Raw genomic sequence first — 19173 nt, 5'->3', positions numbered from 1 at the left:
TGTTGACTCAAAGTTAATCATTGTCAATTCTTTGTAACGTCTCTTGAATTTTGCTATTCATTATATCGTAAGGCTAGAATGGGAGCGCCATGGGTTGGAGTTATGACCTATAAACCGGTTAATTCTCACTGGTCTGCTGTTACTGATCTGATCCACTTTCTGAACAATTTGTACAGAGTTATGGCTACTCAGGTCCCACATATAATTTTCTGGCTTGCTGTGAATGAGGGTCCTAATGAAAAACAAATGTCTAACTGGGTATAGCTTGGCCTTTGAGCAGAAAGTATGTGATCATAAAATACCTGTATTCATACAATCACCATGCAATAATCACAAGAAGTAAAAAAACATTGTTTTTAATGTAACGTGACTGAAATACCATTTTAGAATTCAGTGACACAACAAGACATAGTAAAAAACACTGGGCAGGGGTATCTTAACTAAGAATTAAAGACAGTGATAGTGCATTCCACGCGGTTGTGTAGTATCAGTGATGCTGTCGGCACAAAACTCATCAATAGGAGGTAGAAGTATTTTGTAGGGTGTTTCTTCTGATAGTTCCACTCTGTTTATACATTTGGACAGCATGGCGTGGGTGTCATTTGTGAGATGAGTTCCTCCTAGACGATTATAGAATTCTTCGGCTGCTGCATCAGGCTGCAGAAAGGAATACAAATACCCAGGTTTTACATAGGTCTTAATGCAAGTGTTTAACAGGTTTGTAACTTCTCTCGTATGTGGCAGCTACAGAACTGAGCCCCAGGTGTTAAGTGATTTGCCCAGGATCACAATGTTTAGCCTTGTGGTTAAACTGAGATCAGAACTCACGCCTTCAGCTTCCACAGATTAGCTACTAAGTTATATCTCACTAAACAGTTTTTGGAGGACCAGTAGGTGTGAGTGGTACTCTTTTATTCAGTTGTTGAGGGATTAAATATGTAAAGAGGTTCTCCGGAACGCGGTAAACTGTTGTTTTAAAAAAAAAATGTTCTGGTGCTTGAGTTGCACCAAATTTAGAGGGCAGTAGTTTCTGTATATATGAAGCACATTTAGAATGAGATGTTTTAGCCTGCTGCTCTTTGAATTTATTTGAGTTTCATAGAGGATCCTTTTTATGTTGCTCTGACTTGATACACAGAAATCCCTCATCTAAACATTGAAGCACTCCTCTTCTCACTGGTGGTTTGTGAAGTGTTATATTTTTGTGCTTGGAGCTCAGAAACCTTGAAAAACACGAAAGTCATTAGGGTCCCAAGACTGCAACAGAAAAATAAAAGATGTTCACAACAGTTTCCATTAAAGAAGAAATAATAAATGGGAAATATGACTTAAGCTAAGCAAAAGAGGAACAATGGCTTCCAAATGTTGTGGATAAAGACGCATGTTTGCGCATTTTGAAATACAACCAATCATAAAAGTGAAATCTACTTATTTGCTAAAACCGAGAATAGGCAGATTTAATGTGTGAACACGCTAGATAAGTATATTCAGCCCATCCTTTGTTTTACATGTGATTGCGACTCAACAGCTATTTTTACCAAAACAAATGATCTAGAAAAATTGCAGACTCTAATTTATTTGCTAAAATAAAATTATTTTGGGATTAAACGTGGTGTTTCTTAAGAAATAAAACAAATCATGGTTTTAAAAAAGACATTGATTCTATTATAAAACAAAACCAAAATGTAAAATTAATCTGTTCCAAGATAAGAGTTTTTAAAACACCATCATGAAAAAACGAAACCCCCTAAAATGTGAAATGATTCACAAAGCAAAAGAAGGGTTCCATATCTAAATTTGGCAGAATAACTTCACTAATTTTCAGTGTAATAAACAGTAGATTTCCCCTGATCCACTATATAATTTGTCGAGAACTAGCCGCACCGCTCCTTAGATACAGATATTGTGGACCATCAAAACACTTAAAACATCTCATCCAGTTCAATGAGAGAAGCATGAAGTCTTTGAAGGCATGAAGGCTCCAAAAGCCTGACTTATAATTGCTTGCTCCCTGTTTTGCGGACACTTAGAAATTGCATTCTTCAATTCTAAAAAAGGAAAGGGAAGACACTGCACAATATCCATGTTGTACATAAAATATTACCAGTAAGAAACCTAGCAACTCGTGGAACTTAAGGATACGTATCTTTAAAAGGATGTCGTAAATAGTTTGCTTAATGTACTAATATATTTTGGAATATGAAATCAAGATCCAATGTCTACTGCCAACATCGAGCCTCTCTGAGGTTATGGAACTCTTTAGAGGATGCCTAAGGGAATAATAATGTAATCTGTAGGCAATAGGTTTGTAGATATCAACAAAATGTGAAGCCCCGCTTAATTAGACGTCTTTAAACCTTACCATACCCCATTCCTGCTACTGTTGATTATGGCCTATCTCTATGGCACAGTGGCCATCTCTTTCGCCTGTTTTAAGAACTGTGGGCACAATGGTTGATTCACACCTTTTCTAAACCCTTTAAATATGAGCTTTTTTTAGACTAACGTCTACATACTTCTGTTTCTGCCTTCCCAGAAAGACGTCTTCCAGAAGGAAATGGCAGCCAAGCTGCATAGAAAGGCTGCGAAGAAAAATATGACCTGTCCAAATAACCTAGTCCAATGAAAATGGAAGTAGTGAAAGTGCAGAGAAAGAAAATAGTCAAGCCTGCTATTAAAATATTTGTCATCCTGGAAGACTAAACAGAATTGCTTGGGAACATATTCTGTGTGGCATCAACATGGTACACAGAACTGCACCTCTCTTGTTAAAGCTCCTTAAAATAAAAGTAGTACAAGTTTTCTCTCTTGGTATGTCCTATCATGTATGGCTGTCCATTATGCCATCTTTGCATAACCCTGCCATTAACAACAGTACCAAAATAATCCATTCTATATAGATTTGTGCATAAAAACCAAAAGCTAGGGATTCTGCCTATAGATTTGACAGATCCATACATAATCTTGATATTTGTCAAGCATGAAGCATAGAGATTACGTATTATGTCTGTAGCCCACAAATCAAGGCACACACAAACTTATGTTTTCGGTCCAGCTGAAGATAGCTGCAACAGAAAGAAGTCCCAAAGAGGAGTTGTGGAGCTGGAACATTTCATGGATCAAAAGGATGCAGAAAGAGTGTTATGTTGAGCTCAACCTTTGCATATTCGCAGGGAAGCATAGAGCCTTAAGGGGGATCTCCTGACATACCTGAGCCAGGTCATGGGTGGCCAGCCACTTCTTCTTTGGTTGGGCTTCGAGAATATGACCGACGGTGCTTTGCATCCACTTGAGTAAGATACCAGGTGCCTGGGGACAGATCGCTCACATTACCCTGCGGGGTGTAGTTTGCTGAAAAAAAGAGACATGATATATGAAATACAACGTCCTGAACCCATCCAATAAACATATAACTGGAGGAGGAGCCTAGCGCGCAACCAAGATGGCCGCGTAGGTGCGAGGCTCCCGAGGACCTCCGCGACCTCCTGAATTAATCCTGGCGATATCCTGTCCTTGTTGAGGGGACTGTGTTGGGGAACCGGAGCTGAGGCGCCACCCGTTTTTTGGGCTCGAATCGGACCCCGGACGCCGGTGGGGGCATCGATCGAAGGTTGTGGCCTTCTCCTCGCCGGCCCCCCGGATTGGAGTAGTGGGGCGATCCGGGGACAAAGTGAATAACAGCGGCGAACGGGGCTGGGCGACTGGCGTACCCCGCACTTTCACTTTCGCTTTTGCGCCCTCCTAGCTCTCAGGCGGGGTCGGACTGCGGAGCGGGGTGTGGTGGTATGGCCTTGTCCAGGAGCCCGGCTGACCCGCCGGCGGTGGGTTGACCCGCGGTTCGGTGGTCGCCCCTGCCCCCCCCCTGGCACCCGTGACTTGGTATAGCGGCCCGTTTGGGGTGCTTGGCACGACGGTGGAAGAGCCAGCATGTCCACCAAACAAGATGGCGACCGGGCGAAGGTGAAGACGACCCGCCGTGGCACGGCGCACCAGGCCAACAGTATGGACCGCTACACGCTCCAGAAGGGTTCTCCGGAGACATCGCGTGCATCCCCGGTGGGCCCGACGGAGGCATCCGCTCATCCGGTGGATCTGACCCTCCGGGACGTCATGGGCGCCATCGCAGAGATGAAGGCCTCGGTGGACCAGCGTTTCGACACCTTAGCGCAAAAAATAGACTCGGTCCTGGTGGATGTGAGCCTTGTGAGGGCAGACTTGTCCAAAACAAACGACCGAGTCGACTCCCTGGCCCACACCACGACGAGCCTCACGACAGACGTGGTGGCCCTCCAGAAGGAGGTGCGCCGGCTTGGCCAGGCGAGCGCCCTGATGGACCGGCGACTGGAGGACTCCGAGGGTCGGGCCCGGAGGAATAATGTCCGTATTGTGGGGGTGCCGGAGGGACGAGAGGCGGAGGCGGCGGATCTTTTCGTGGAAGAGTTGATCCTGACCCATCTCCAGCCCCGGGGGCTGAGTAAGCTTTTTGCGGTGGAGCGTGCTCACCGGGTCCCCGGGGGCAGACCTAAGACTGGTGCCCCGCCGCGGCCTCTCATTGCCCGGATTTTTAATTTCCGGGACAGAGATGCTATCCTCCAGACCTCCAGACAACAGGGACCGGTCAAGCTTGACAACATGGAGGTACATTTCTACCCAGACTTTACCCCGGCGGTCCAGAAGCAGCGGCAGAGCTTTCTTGGTGTTAAACGTCGCCTGAGGGACCTGAACCTCAAGTACTCAATGCTCTTTCCAGCTAAGCTGAGGGTAGAGGTGGATGGTCGCACGCACTTCTTCGACCGGCCCGAGGCGGCTGGGGACTGGCTGGACACTCTGCCTGGAGATCGGGGCCGGGGGGCGGGGGGGGCGCGGCTGGCGAGGAGGGCCCGCCGGAGTAGAATTGAGGGGTGACTGCATAGGCCTTGCTCTGGACGTTGTTCCTTCACCATTTATTGAGTGCGTATTTTCCCCTCCTATGGAGGTCGTGCGGGGTCTGTTGGGGGCTTCCCTCCTCCTCTGGGGGACTAGTTAGTATTTTAGCTATGGGGCGACAGGCACACTGCACTTTGGGGGGGCTGTCTGGGCTCATGCAGGGGTGCAGGGAGGGGGGAGTTTTGTTGGGACCGGGGGGTGGGGGGGGTGTGTTGTTTGTTAGCACCGCAGGGCAAACCCGCTACTATGTTGTTGTTTTTAGGATGCTCGATGGGGGACGACCGATTGTTTCGACGTATGATGGGGGGTAGGGATTTGGCTGTGTTGTCATGGAATGTTAACGGCCTGGGGGATAGGATTAAGCGTGGTGTGGTCCTGCAGTACTTAAAACGTATTTCACCAGATGTTGTCTTCCTGCAGGAGACGCACCTTATAGGTAACTCCTTTCATGCAATGAACCGGCGGGGATATCGTTTGGCGGCCCATTCTGGCTTCACCTCGGGCTCGCGGGGGGTGGGTATTATGATCAAGAACTCGCTCCCGTTGGAGATTGATGAGGTGCGCCATGATGAGAGGGGACGCTACACGGTTCTGGTGGGAAGAATGGAGGGTAGAGTGTTTATCTTTATATCAGTGTACGTCCCGCCTGGGTTACAAGCCACCACATTTGCGGACCTGGGGCGCCTCCTTCTGGACCTTCCGAGTGGCCTGCTGGTGGTTGGAGGGGATTTTAATGCGGTAGCCTCTGGGTCTATGGATCGCCATCCCCCTAGGGACCTCCCCCGGGCACAGGCGTGGCTGCCCGGCCTTCTGGACACGCTGGGCCTGGTGGATTGCTGGCGATTAAAGCATCCTGCATTGCGACAGTACACCTTCCACTCGGGTGCCCATGGTAGCCTCTCGCGGCTTGATTACATCCTTGTCCCGGCGGCCCACGCAGGGAGGGTGGGGGAGGTGCGCCATCTGGCGCGGGGTATCTCAGACCACTCCCCATTGTTGTTGCATCTCGATGTCTTCCCGAGGGGGGATGGCAGGGTGGCCCCAATCAATGCATGGTATTTGCGCGACCCCACCATTCGTGCCGATTTGATCAAATCCCTACAGCGATATTTCGATGAGAATGTGGGGTCGGTCTCTTCGGCCATCTCCCTGTGGGAGGCTTTCAAGGTAGTCCTTAGAGGGGAGGCCCTCTCCTTTATCTCCCATGCCCGGCGGCGCGAGCGGGAGGAGGTGACCCGGGTAGAGGCCGAGATTGCAGAACTGGAGGGTGCCCTGGGAAGCGGGGTAACAGACGACAAGTTGCATGTTCTACACCTAAAGCAGGCGGCCTATCGGGCCCTCGTCACGGAGGCGGCCAGGGGCCTCAGTAGAGAGCAGCAGGGGCGATTGTATGATGTGGGTGATAAGGCTGGCAAATTGATTGCGTGGTTGGATAAGAGGGAGAGAGCGAGCCGTGTGGTGCCTTTGATTGAGAGTGTTGATGGTGCGTGTGTCACTGAGCCGGAAGCCATTGTCTCCTGCTTCGCGGATTATTTCCGCGAAGTCTACTCCCCGGTTTCCCCCTGCTCGGAGGCAGACTCCCATGCCCTGCTTCGGGACATCGCACTGCCCTCCCTAACGGTGGAGGACAGGGATTCGCTGGACGCCCCTCCCACCTCGGACGAAATTGCCTTGGCTATTCGCTCGGTTGCATCCGGCAAGGCCATGGGCCCCAATGGTATTCCCATCGAGCTCTACAAGCTACGCCCGGATGTGTTGGCGCCCCACCTGCGCGCGATGTTCCTGGCGGCCAACTCGCGGGGTTCCCTCCCGCCGGACCAGCGTCTAGCCACAATTGTGGTGATCCACAAGGAGGGGAGGCCCCGTGAACGGGTCACATCCTATAGGCCGATTTCGCTTTTGAACGCGGAGCCCAAAATCCTCGCCAAGGTGTTGGCCAACAGGTTGGTTGGCGTGGTGGGCGATTTGGTCCACCAAGACCAATCTGGCTTTATACCGCACCGTAACACGGCGCTCAATCTGCGGCGCTTGCACGGGGTGCTCGCGCGTGTCCCATTTGTGCGGGAGCCGGCCATCTTGGCGTCCTTGGACGCCACCATGGCGTTTGATACGCTTGAATGGCAATACATCTGGGCGATGCTGGCAAAATTCGGGTTTGGCCCGGGTTTCATTAGCTGGGTCAAATTGCTATATTCGGGCCCATTGGCGCAGGTGGTAGTGAATGGGCGAGTCTCGGCCCCATTCGCGCTGGGGAGGGGTACGCGACAGGGCTGCCCCCTGTCGCCTCTCCTGTTTGCTCTGGCCCTGGAGCCCCTGGCGGAGTGGCTGCGGTGGCACCCTTCTATCCGTGGTCTCCGCTGGACTCCCGAGCATGAGGACCGTGTTTCCCTCTATGCTGACGATATCCTTCTGTATCTCGCCTCCCCGCGTAAATCACTGATCGTCCTGGTTGATGTTTTGCGTTCATTCGGTCGCAACTCAGGCCTGGTCATTAACTGGGCGAAATCCTGTGTATATGTGCTTTCCGGGGAGGCTCCGGCCTTACCACGGGACTGTCCGATCCAGATTGCCTCCCAAGGTTTTCGGTACCTGGGTATCTATATCACTCTTGACCCGGAGGCCCGCTATGAGCGGAATTTGTTACCCCCCCTCCGGCGTTTGAGGGAGGACGTGGTGCGCTGGCGGCGTCTGCCGCTCTCGCCGCTCGGCCGAGCGGCCTTGTTTAAAATGATGTCCCTGCCACGCTTCCTCTACGCCCTCCAGAATACTATGGACTTGGTCCCGGCACGCTATTTCCGTGAGGTGGAGGGCCTCCAGCGGCGCCTGTTCTGGGACGGGAGGCCGCGCATTGCTCTGGCTAAATTGACGCTCCCGTGGTACGATGGGGGGGTCGCCCTCCCTGACATTAAACGGTATTACTGGGCCTCCCAACTAGCTGCAATTAATCATGGCCTTTACGGGCCCGCCTTGAACCCGGCATTTGAGATGGATAAGATGCTCCTGCCCGGTGGCGATTACAATCGAGCGCTCTACTCTGGCGCGCCCGACTCCCGTCTGACGGGGCCGACGCGTGTCATGGTGCGTGTCTGGCACGCGGCTAATGCAGCTATGGGGTGGAAGGACCGTTTGACCCGGGCGTCACCGCTATATGCGTCTGAGAGGTTGGGCTCCCTGTGGACATCGAAGGGCTTCGAGAAGTGGGACACGATCGGAATCAGCACAGTGGGAGATCTCTGGACGAGGGGGGGATTCAAAACTTTTGAGACGCTGCAGGCGGAGTTCCAGCTGCAGGGCAGTGAGTACTTTCGGTACCTACAGGTCCGGCATGCGCTGGGCTCCGTCTTCCCGGATGTCGCATCCATTCCGGAGTCTTCCCCCCTGGAGGACAGAGTCCTAGATGGCCATGTCCCGGACAGCACGATCTCCCTCATATACAAAAAACTGATCAACGATAGATCGTGCCTGCTGACTAATCTCCGCGAGGCTTGGGTTGCCGACGGGCTGGAGCTGGACGATGAGGATTGGATTTCCGCGGTGGCCTCTCCGAAAGAGGTGGCCATCCCGGCTCGCCTTCGTTTCGTCCAGCTCAAGATCCTTCACCGGGTTTACGTGACGGGGCCAAGGCTTCTGCGTATGGGTTTTGCTGGTGACGGAATGTGTAAGCGTGGCTGTGGTGCGTTGGCGACTTTCATGCATATACTGTGGGAGTGCCCGAAGGTGGAGCGATTCTGGCGTGGTGTGCTTGAGGTCCTGCGTGTGGTGACGCGTGTTGCGCTGCTGCCTGAAGCGAGGAGATGCTTGCTGAATGTATGGGAACCGAATTACTATTCGGTCCCGCAGACGCGGTGGGTGACTCTGGGATACATGATAGCCAAGCGCGACATTGCTCAATTGTGGGGATCCCAGAGGCCCCCTGCGGTGTCGGCCTGGAAAGAGCATATGGATTGGTGTATGTTTCGTGAAAAGGTGGTGTATGTGGCGAGAGGTAAGCCTGGGGCGTGGGTGAAACTCTGGGGCCCCTGGAACGCCTACCGCGGGGGTATTTGTGAGCCACCACTGCTACCGGCTGCCTCGCCTGCTCTGTCTCCCTAGACGGCCCCCCTCCCTCAGCCGCGGGCGCGCGGTCCCCCAGTCCCTGATCTATTCCCATTCCCCTCTCCAGAGCTCTGCTGCTGGTTTGGATCCCCCACTTATGGAGCACGTGCTGTTATTTTGGATCGCGGGTTGCCTTGCGGGTGTGGTTTTTTGGTGTTGTTTTGTTTCAAGAAAAGGGAACCGTACTGTGGGCTTGGAGCTGTGTGGCCTGCACCATTGATTACTCCTGTTTCACTGCTCTGCACTGCCTAGAGACTTTTACTGTAAGTGTGCAATATGTTTTTGTCATTCTAGCGGCCGGCCGGATGGTTGTAGGCCCATACCTGTAACTTTTACGAACTGCAATAAACGGTTTCAAAAAAAAAAAAAATAAAATAAACATATAACTGGCTCTCTGTCAGCTCAAACACATCCTCTACAGTGGCAAATCCAACCAACCAAGAATTAAATTGAATAGCACACCATTGCAACACAACCATATAGAGCAACTCTGTAAACAAAAGAGATCCACAACCCGTCCAGTGCAGGGCCAAAACCCAATTAACATGAAAAGGCAATCCAACCTGATCAGAACTCCAACATAACTAGGACTAAATCAGTGAATAATTTGATTCCAACATGGCCAGTGCTAAAACTCAACCAAAACAGAAGCCATTGCAGGCTGCACAGAACTCCAAGCTAGCCAGTGCTTAAAGTAGCCATGTTAGACATCAAAGAGACTGGGCCAGAACCATAAAGAACCATGTTGAAATTCAACATAATCACAGTAAATCCCAGGCCAGCCACTGTATCCTAAGATAGCCATAAAAGATTTGAATTAACCACGAGAAATCTCAGTCTAATGGGGTGTAACCCAAAGTAATAGAAACAGAACCAGACTCTGTATGCAGCCCCCAAATCTGCATTTGCATTATGCTTTAATCCTTCCACAACAGTTAGCCAAAAAACTGCGGATTTGACTACCTCAATGATGAGCAGTGCATTTTGATTATTCCCTGGTGAACTATGCTTTTGAATCGATCGCTATCTGGTGAATGGTGCCTTTGAATTGCCTTTTGGTGAACTTTGCTTTTCAGTTTCTCCTTGATGAGGTGTGCTTTTGAACCCCTCAGTGGTCAAATATATCTCTAAATCACACCCTAATTTTCTCCATGTCTAACTGATTTGATGTGTGGCACTATCCACCTTCACTATCCCCACACTACATTATACCATAAATCTAAACCACCCACTCTCATATTGCCCACGAACATAGTGTATACAAACTGATTCACATCATCAGCCCCAAGACTGTACTACCTCTCCCCGTTGGGCTCAGAAATGTTCACTTTGTACACAAACATGCATCTAACTTCTGCAGTCTTATCATGTTTCTTGACCTAGATACCCCCTCCATCATGGACGCCTTGGTCACTAGAAAACCACTCCATTCGTTCAATGGGCTCATCCCATATAGTTCCAACATGATCTGCCATCTTTGCACCCAGGATCTGTTCAGTGAAGTCGAAACATTGTCTCTTATCGCGTCCCTTGATGGGAGACATTACTCATGAACCCAGTGAACAGGGGTATAGTATATGGATGGCAAAAGTAAGAGAAATGGTTGCAAAACATGTACCTATCAAAATACATTGAAATGGCATTGCACATATGGTGGTAACATCACTGTTATACCCATCAAAGGCTTTTGATGTTGCCACAGCAAGGTGTGTGTGTGTGTCCAATAATGGAAGCGGGCAGTGGCCTCTTAATGCAAATTCCAGCACTCAGCGCTTATTTATTTATTTTTTAGCAAAGCAAGCACTGAGTGGAATTCAAAGGAAAGGAAGAACCACATATCTGTTACTAACTATGGTGTTACTCAAAGAAATCAAGACTAAGAGAGAAGAAACACACATGATCCATGACAGAATCCAGACTAACAATGAAAGAGTCCAAATGAACAATCATAGAATGGAGACTAACTATGGAGGAGTAGAACCACAAGCTGCTCATTCCAAAGACAAAAAACTATCAATGTGCACATAAACCAGCATAATATCTTAAACCTCAAAATTTAGCCAAAACACACTTTGCACCTTGCCAGCAATTGTATTTATGCATTACTGTTTTTTTTTTGGAGAACGTGTTGGTATGCAGCTATATTAAATATACACAACTCACATGATTTACATTATCTCACCCAGAACTCCAGTGACGGAGAGGGCATTTTCAGACTCCAGCCCTCAGCTACTCTCCTCACATCTCGAACACCTTCTACTCTACTCTTCCCAATCCAGATTCTAAAGTAACAACAGCACTGAGACAGCACTTATCACAGCTACCGACGACATCTAAGCCCTACTTGACTGGGAAAAGTCTGAGGCTCTGATCCTCCTAGACCTCTCAGCAGTCTTTGAAACAGTCTCCCACCACATACTCATCACAAGGCTGCGCAACATAGGCATCTAAAGAGCTGTTCTCAGAGAGATCAGCTCGTTCCTCACCAGAAGAAGGCAAAATGTCTACCTTCCCCCTATTCACCTCTGAACCCAAGGAACTAATCTGTGGAGTAGCCCCAGGATCCTGGCTCAGCCCCACCCACTTCATAACGTATATGACACCTCTGGCCATCGACAAAACCCATGTACTCAACATCATATTCTGTGCCGACGGCACACAACTCATCCTTTCCCTCTCCGAAGACACCACCAGCACCAAAACCAACTTCCACAACTCCTTGACAGTTGTCACCAACTGGAAGAAGGACAACTGGCTGAAGCTCAACTCGGACAAGATACAGGTAATGATTTTCAGAAACAAAAGCTCCCCATGGGAAGCATCTTGGTGACCCTCAGAACTCGGAACTACTCTGCCCCCACTGCCCAATCTAGGAATCTAGTAACAATGTCTCAGCAGGTAATATTTTCAAAAGATAATTAGATAGGGTGGAAAATCAATTGCAAGCAAACAGAAATGGGAAACAATACCAGATTGGATAGTGCCTCGATGGGTTGTTATACTGCTGGACTCAATGCCAATGTATGTTGCCTTATGTTTGAAAAAACTCAATAAAAATATTTACAAAAAAAAAAAAGATTGGATAGTGCGTTCTGTATTGAAACTCTTAATACAGTACATTTTGTTATGTCTGCATTATTACATCATATGCAAGTGTAATCCAAAGTTTTAGTGCACACAACATGCTTTTGAAAAGGTGAACTGAGTAAGTGAGAGCCGTGATATGTTGGAATAAACAGCGGAACAACGCAATATTTTAAAATGGACACATAACATGAGTAGCGAGAAAACAGATAGTAAAGAACATGTTAGGAACCAAGAAAACCAAGAGTACTCTGAGTAGTCAACGGCATTTCTTCATCCTCTGCATGCTTTGCAAGATGTTTAAATGGATAGCTCAAAATTCAAGACCCACCATCACCCAGGCCCTCATCTCTAGCCGACTGGACTAAGGCAATGCTTCTTTGCAGGGATCGCACCTCACCTTCTCCAACGACTACAGACCATACAGAACCCTGCAGTCAGACTCCTCCTGCATCTCCTTAGACGAACCCACATCACCTACACAACTGCGGACCCGTTTACTTGAACCATCGCCTGCGCTTCTATCAGCCCACCAGACACCTCCTGCCCCTTTCTATAACCCTCACCCCAGCATCCAGTATAGCAGATGTGGAGGTTGCTTTTTCTCCTACCTAGCAACAAAGCCAATGGAACTAGATATCCTTTCATCAACTAACTTTCCCATCTCTTTCTAAGTTCCAAAAATCCATGAAGACCAGGCTATTCGGCTAATCAAGTGGACCCTGCCAGCACCTGGATGCCCTCACCGGTGACAAGAAAAGCTCTACAAATCTACTGATGGATTAATTGATTGATTGATTGCTTGATTGTGCCCTTCTCCCAGTTTTTCTCCCACACACCACCTCCATGGATATGTCCTTTCTTTGAGAATTCATTTAAAGTCATGTTCTTGTTGTTTTCTGTCCACAGAGGGGTCCCTCAATCTTACCTAAATGATGTGTTTCCTCTTTCAGCTTCATGATGTTTGCAAACTCCTCTGGCTTAACTTGTTTCCTGGCCTCCAGGCGCCCAGGAAGATCTAAGAGGCTGGACAACACTTCATTGAGAGGAGAACCTGGAGGAGAGAGCAGACAACTGACTTGTTATCTGGGAAAGAAACAGCTGGATTTGCAATGCTGAAATAAAGAATATGCTGTGCAGCCGCATTGCTCTCATCGACTACACACCGACCGTATTATTATTGTCATTAGATCAGACCAGTATACCAAATTATGAATTGTTCCCTATATGTGATTTTTTGATATTTGTGAATTATCTTTTGTAGATAATTATAATTTTTGTATATATATTCTACTTTTTTGTAAAGAAAACAAATAAATGATCTTAATAGATGAAACTGAAGAGATATATATTTATATAGAAAAATAGTTGATGAAAATAAATAAAAATTATATACATAACTTCAAAAATTATACTTGTATTTTTTATCTATATGTGGAACAGAGTTATAGATTACGTTTATGTATACACCTGGAAATTATTGGCATATTTTTATTACAGTTTGCTATTGATTCTTTCCTAATAATGTTTAGTCCCTGCGTATAGCAAACCATTTGGTTATGTAGGGGTCCCCTTCTTTCAAAAATATAATATTCTGTTTGTTACCACCCTCTCCTCCCACAAAGAACATTAAATTAAATTTGAGCAGTGAGATAAAATCATTTAAAAAGACTTTGTGAATACAGGACCAGTCATTTTGCTCCTTAAAGTGGCTGTACCATGGAATCTGTGAGACAATAAGTAGTAATTTATCAGGGTATTTATGATGCGTAATGATGTTAATATAGAATTCAGCTTGTGCACTGTAGTAAAAACGTGTGAGTGTACCTTTACATAGTAAAATTGAGCCAAATGATGTTTTAATGGATCACATTTATTTTGACTGGCATGAAATAAAATGATTTATATATGTCTGTTTGTACTGGTTAAGATTGTGAGGCACTGTGCAAGACATCTTGTTGTCCGCATCTGCTGGACCGTTAATGGTGCCATCTGAAGCCATTAATCCTCAAATAGGAGTTTCACTGGCTTCACCTATGCTGGAAAGTAGAAAAGTAAAACATTTGTTAAGTACTTGTACTTCTATGTTATGGAAGCACACTCTTCATTAATGAGACGTCAGACTGCTGTAGTTTTTTCTGCTTTGTGTTTGTTTATTGGTAGGAGTTTTGCTTCCTTTTTTCCTATTCGTCAACTCAATGTCTCTTTGTGAAACAAGCACTCCGATCTAGCAGTCTCTAATCACCCAAGGGTTTTTGTAGCGCTTCCTTCTTAACATTTCATTTTAAGTTCACGTACTGATGGCGACTCCCAACCCTGGCACTGCACCGCTTGGAGACTACATTTTCTAACTAAAGTCTTGCTTATCTAATTTCCTTGTCTCCAGGACTGGATGGGGGATTGTATAGTTGGATTTGGCTCAGTACGTAACAATATGCTCCTCAACTGGGCTCACCATCACTAGCCACAAGTAAAGAAGGTACTGAAGCCTCTTGAGGAAGGAACCATATATTGATGGTCTTTTAGCTTTTGAATGGGCATTCGGGAGGCAAGTTTTTACATTTAAGATGGTCTAAATATCAGCAAAGACAGAGATCTGCTACCCTTTCCCCCTTCAAACTTTCAAAAGAACAATAAGAAACATGAAGTTGGAAGGGCTAAGGTATGTGCAAGTTGATTGTAAGGTGAAGTTGTATTGGTGCAAAGTAAGCCTTCTGAGCAATGTCGAACCACCTAAAATGGAACTTCAGCACGTGTTCAACCCTCAAGGAGGACATGATGAAATCCCTCTTTTTAAGCAGGTGGAAAGCTGCTGCATTCTGAACCTGCTGACGTAGCCACAGAGTTCTCTTTGACCTACCCGTGTACAGACTACAGCCTTGGCCTGGTGGTGACAATGAAACAGGCTTCGCCAGGATAACCCCACAAGGGCGGCAAAGAAATGAATCACCCCTTCTTAATATTCAGGTATATAGAAGTAGAGATAGCTCCCTGATCTAACCTGTGGGATACGGAGAGTTTCTCCTTAAGAAAGAAACTGGACCCACAGACTGATGGCACTAATTTTGTATAGTAGACCATATATTTATTGACTATCATCCCAAAGGTCTTAATAGTTTTGGAAGACACCAACTTCAGTTATAGACTTTCATTCATGTAAACCACAAGAACAGCGACCCACAAATGGATAATCATATCTGAGGGAGTGGGAGAGAAACCCTGGTATAAGAAAAGGGGGAGAGGGTCGAGTAATAGAAGGAGGAGGGTTTGGAAAAGACAATAGAGGGTTTGGGGGATTACTTTGTCGATTAATGTGTGCAAGAAGGACGGCACACGTGTGTAATAGTTGAATGGGTGGGTTGAGACACAGCTGTGAAGGGAGACGAAAGGATTGATGGAGAGATAAATGTAGTAAATACATGAACAGATCATGGGTGGATAGCAAGAGAGGTTTCAATTGAGAATGAGAAGAACAGATATCTGGGAATAGCAAGTGTTATTGAACGTTTGGCAGGTAGTTTGCAAATATAATATCAGAAAGATAACAAGCCTTGGCAGCCTATTGGCACTGTTTGTTGCACTTCATAAAAACAAAAAGCCAAAGCAGGGGTTTATTTCTGAAATACAAAAACTCAATTGCCCTGATACACAGGGAGATTCCTTCCTGTACATGGGAAGATTGATGAAATTTCCAGCCACGACTTTTCATCCATCGATCCCAAGGGGGGGGAAATACGCATGAGAACAATTGCTCTAAACAGGGCAGACCTTCTGAAATAATGACCCTGCTAGCTCTCTAAAGGATGTGCTACCAATGCCAGATTTCCAAATATTCTGTGATCCCCAAAAGACAAAGTGAGTGGTTTGAGACAGACTATAGATAAAGATTTTAAAATCACATATTTTTAAAGAACAAATAATTATTGTTTTTTTCATTCATGAATGTACCACAGTTTTTGAAAACTCATCAATGTTCAGCCATATGTGACCAAAGGTTGACCATGTTTTTGGCAACATATTGAACTTGAGAAATAGTCTGGGAGAGAGAGAGCGAGAGAAAGAGAGAGCGAGCAAAAAGGTGGAATGAGACACTCACTTGGTGCAGTGTTTTGAGAGACTTTGATAGAAAACATGCTTGAGGCTAAGCCGGATCCATAGGAAAATGCACCGATTCTTGACCCAGCAAGCTGCTCTGCTGAATTTCTGCAGAAAAAATGCAAAAGTGGGATCTTTATCATACCATCATCTATTAAGAACATCAGCATCTTTACATTGCTGCCTATTTGGTAGAGCTCAAAAGAGAGATATGGTTTTCATGTCCACTTCTCACCTAATTTCCAGATATTCCTGTAATCCTATAAATACCAGATTCCTTTCTCATCATAAGTAAGATACCACTGAAATATATATGTAGAGTATGTGATGGAATGTGCACTCCAAATCAAACTGATCATCTGCTTAGGACTCCCGTCTTTCAAACCCATTGGTCTTACTGCAGATAGAGAACTCTGCTAGGAAGGTTCTTGTCTTGTGTTTACTTGTATTAACACTGTGCTTATATATATATAGTCTGTTGTAATTTTCCCATGTTACTCTTTCATTTTTTTTACATTAGCATAAAATGTGTTTTGCTGCTATTGAGACCTCCAAAAGTACATTTTAAAAGAAGTGATTCTCAAACACATGCACCAGGGAGGGGCATCTCTAACAAGCGTGAATTGTTTCTTTGTGAAACATGAGTAGATGCAATGGGAGAGCTTGGACACAACTGCTTTATGAAGTGAATATCTGATCTCTTACGTACCTGATTCGTAGAATCCTCTTAATGTTGAGCATGTAAATTTACCAAGTTGGGAAACTCAGAATTAAACAGTCAGATGGGTAATGGTGGAGAATGATGTTGGACAGCAAAGGTTACTAATCCACCATCTCGCTTGATGCATAGCAATGTTCTCAGAGATCTGTTGTGTGGCCCTTTTCAAATATCAACAGCAACCAGCTCTTTACAATGAAAGAGGTAACACATTTATGTGATGGACTTCTCTCTGCAGATCTACAGAAGTTCCTCAATGTTACACAATGGCGGTCATGATAGCAAAACAGGAGACTTAATGGAAAAATGGACTGATGAAAACATTATGACATATTGTGCAACTTGGTGAGGAAAAGACTTCCCAAAACTCAGAGCAGAATTCAGAGTCTTAAGTGATCAAGCATAGAAGTGCGTGCAGCTGATGCACTGGATTTAGCAACAAGAAAGAAAGGGAGTCATTATACTAAATAACACCCTGCTCTGACACAGGATAAGTAAATGTGGAAACTACAGATGTTTAGTAGCTGAACACTTAGCGGCCTTAAGAAATCTAATCACATCTCTCCCACCCTGAAGGAACTCCACTGGATCCCCTTGCTAACCTGTACCATCTTGAATACCAACTGGATCAGTAAAAAGGGCACTAGGGCCACCGCTCACGCTTATCTTGCAGACAAGCTCACCATCTCTGGTGGTTCTCAGCACACCAGCAGTCAGGACACCATCAGACTGCAGACTAAGAAGTGTAAAAAAGGAAAAACAAGAGAGCAGGACATCCATCCATGACTCTAGAAACTGGAACAAAAGCCCCATATACATCAGGACCACCCCAAAGCTGCTCCAATTTAGGAGAGTTGAAACCCCACCTCTTTAAAGAACACTACATCACAATGCATTAACCATCCACAATCCAGCTTTCTCTCTTATTACTCACTGACTTTATGATTGTCTTTGACCATGCACAGTGCTCCCCTGCCTTTTGGCTAGGTTTGCACTATAGAAATACCACATACATACAACACATATAGAGAAAATAGCCAACCAATAATATAGTGGTGGGAATGGCAGTAAAACATGGATGTCAATTAGGGGAAGCAAGGCTGAGCAGTTGCAACCCCTTGTTTGCCATTAATATCCATAGCTGTCTATGCTACAACTTGTTTAAGGGGTTTTGATGCCAACTGCAGGCACAGAATGTAGACAGGACTCTAAGAGGCAGGATTACTTTCTGTGTTGTTTTTTACTCCTTTTCTCCACCCCAACAGCATCAGCAATTGAGATGCTACTGAGTGGCAAGGGATGAGACAGGGCAAACTGTGTGTTGTTATTTGGAGTCAAAGATAGAGTGCTATCTCTTTCACTGTACCTGGTATTCTGGTAGATTTACGTCCATGCAGTAAGACAGGAATTGGGGGGAAAAAGGTGGCAAAAAATAATGGAAACACAACAGAAACTGATGACAGAGGTGAGACTGAAGCTAACACTATGTAAGATATTTCATGCATGAGATTCAACACTAGAAGAGCTATGCATGATGGTGCTAGCAAACCACCCTAAGTATTGAAGATGTAATGACGAGAGAGGTAGCACCTTTTATATGTTGTAGCAATGACAAAGGGCTGAGGTTTCCTGGGACAAAGTCTGGGAAGCCTAACCTCAGAGCAACAAGGATGCTACTGAAGGAGGAATGAGTACCTATTTTTCATTACATCCAGGAAGCCTCAAAAATAGCAAACCACATGGTTAAGTTCAAAGCGTATAGCAGCTAAGATATACCTCCTGAGATTATGGAAAAACTGCAAATACTCGCATATGATATACTGGTGACAGAAATTGCGAGGATTGCTTCCAATGTGGCAGTAGAGGACAGATGGAATGATGGAGAGACAGCTAATGTGACTTGGTGTCCTGGCAGGAGACCAGGGGGAAGCAGGGGCGTTTATAAGATGCCATCAAGAGGTCCGCACATAATATGGAGGGATAAGAGTCTTCTCTGAAATCTGTTACACAGATGCTACCTTGAATACAAATTGTGTGTCCTCAATTTAAGATTGTAAATGTATATAAACTTAAAAAAATACAAATAATGATACAAACTAATAAATCCAGTACAGCTACTCATATTGGGCCCGATTCACAGAACTTACTTAAGATAAAATCCTAAACTTACTACTTTTGGTATTCACAGAATTTAGGATTTTGTCTTAAGTTTGTCTTAAGACAGACTTAAGACAGACTTAAGACAGACTTAAGTT

The 19173-nt window shown here is 46.0% G+C and overlaps 1 protein-coding gene across 2 annotated transcripts in view; it reads right to left on the bottom strand.

Annotated features, from left to right (window-relative positions):
• Positions 1-340: 340 nt before the first annotated feature.
• Positions 341-19173, bottom strand: part of HMGCS2 (3-hydroxy-3-methylglutaryl-CoA synthase 2) — a 57963-nt gene continuing 39130 nt past the window's right edge. Inside the window, exons 7-10 of one of the 2 annotated variants that reach the window (XM_085601717.1) lie at positions 16202-16308; positions 13034-13159; positions 3211-3351; positions 341-657 (exon numbers count right to left, since the gene is read on the bottom strand). In XM_085601717.1, the coding sequence (XP_085457843.1) occupies positions 3221-3351; positions 13034-13159; positions 16202-16308 (364 nt within the window). In that variant the 3' untranslated portion in view covers positions 341-657; positions 3211-3220. The remainder of the gene's footprint in view (positions 658-3210; positions 3352-13033; positions 13160-16201; positions 16309-19173) is intronic. The other variant, XM_085601718.1, reaches the window with a different exon arrangement.

Source organism: Triturus cristatus, chromosome 4_2 (genome assembly GCF_964204655.1).
Source record: "Triturus cristatus chromosome 4_2, aTriCri1.1, whole genome shotgun sequence".
NCBI classification, from domain to species: domain Eukaryota; kingdom Metazoa; phylum Chordata; class Amphibia; order Caudata; family Salamandridae; genus Triturus; species Triturus cristatus.
This window is presented reverse-complemented; position numbering and strand designations above follow the sequence as displayed.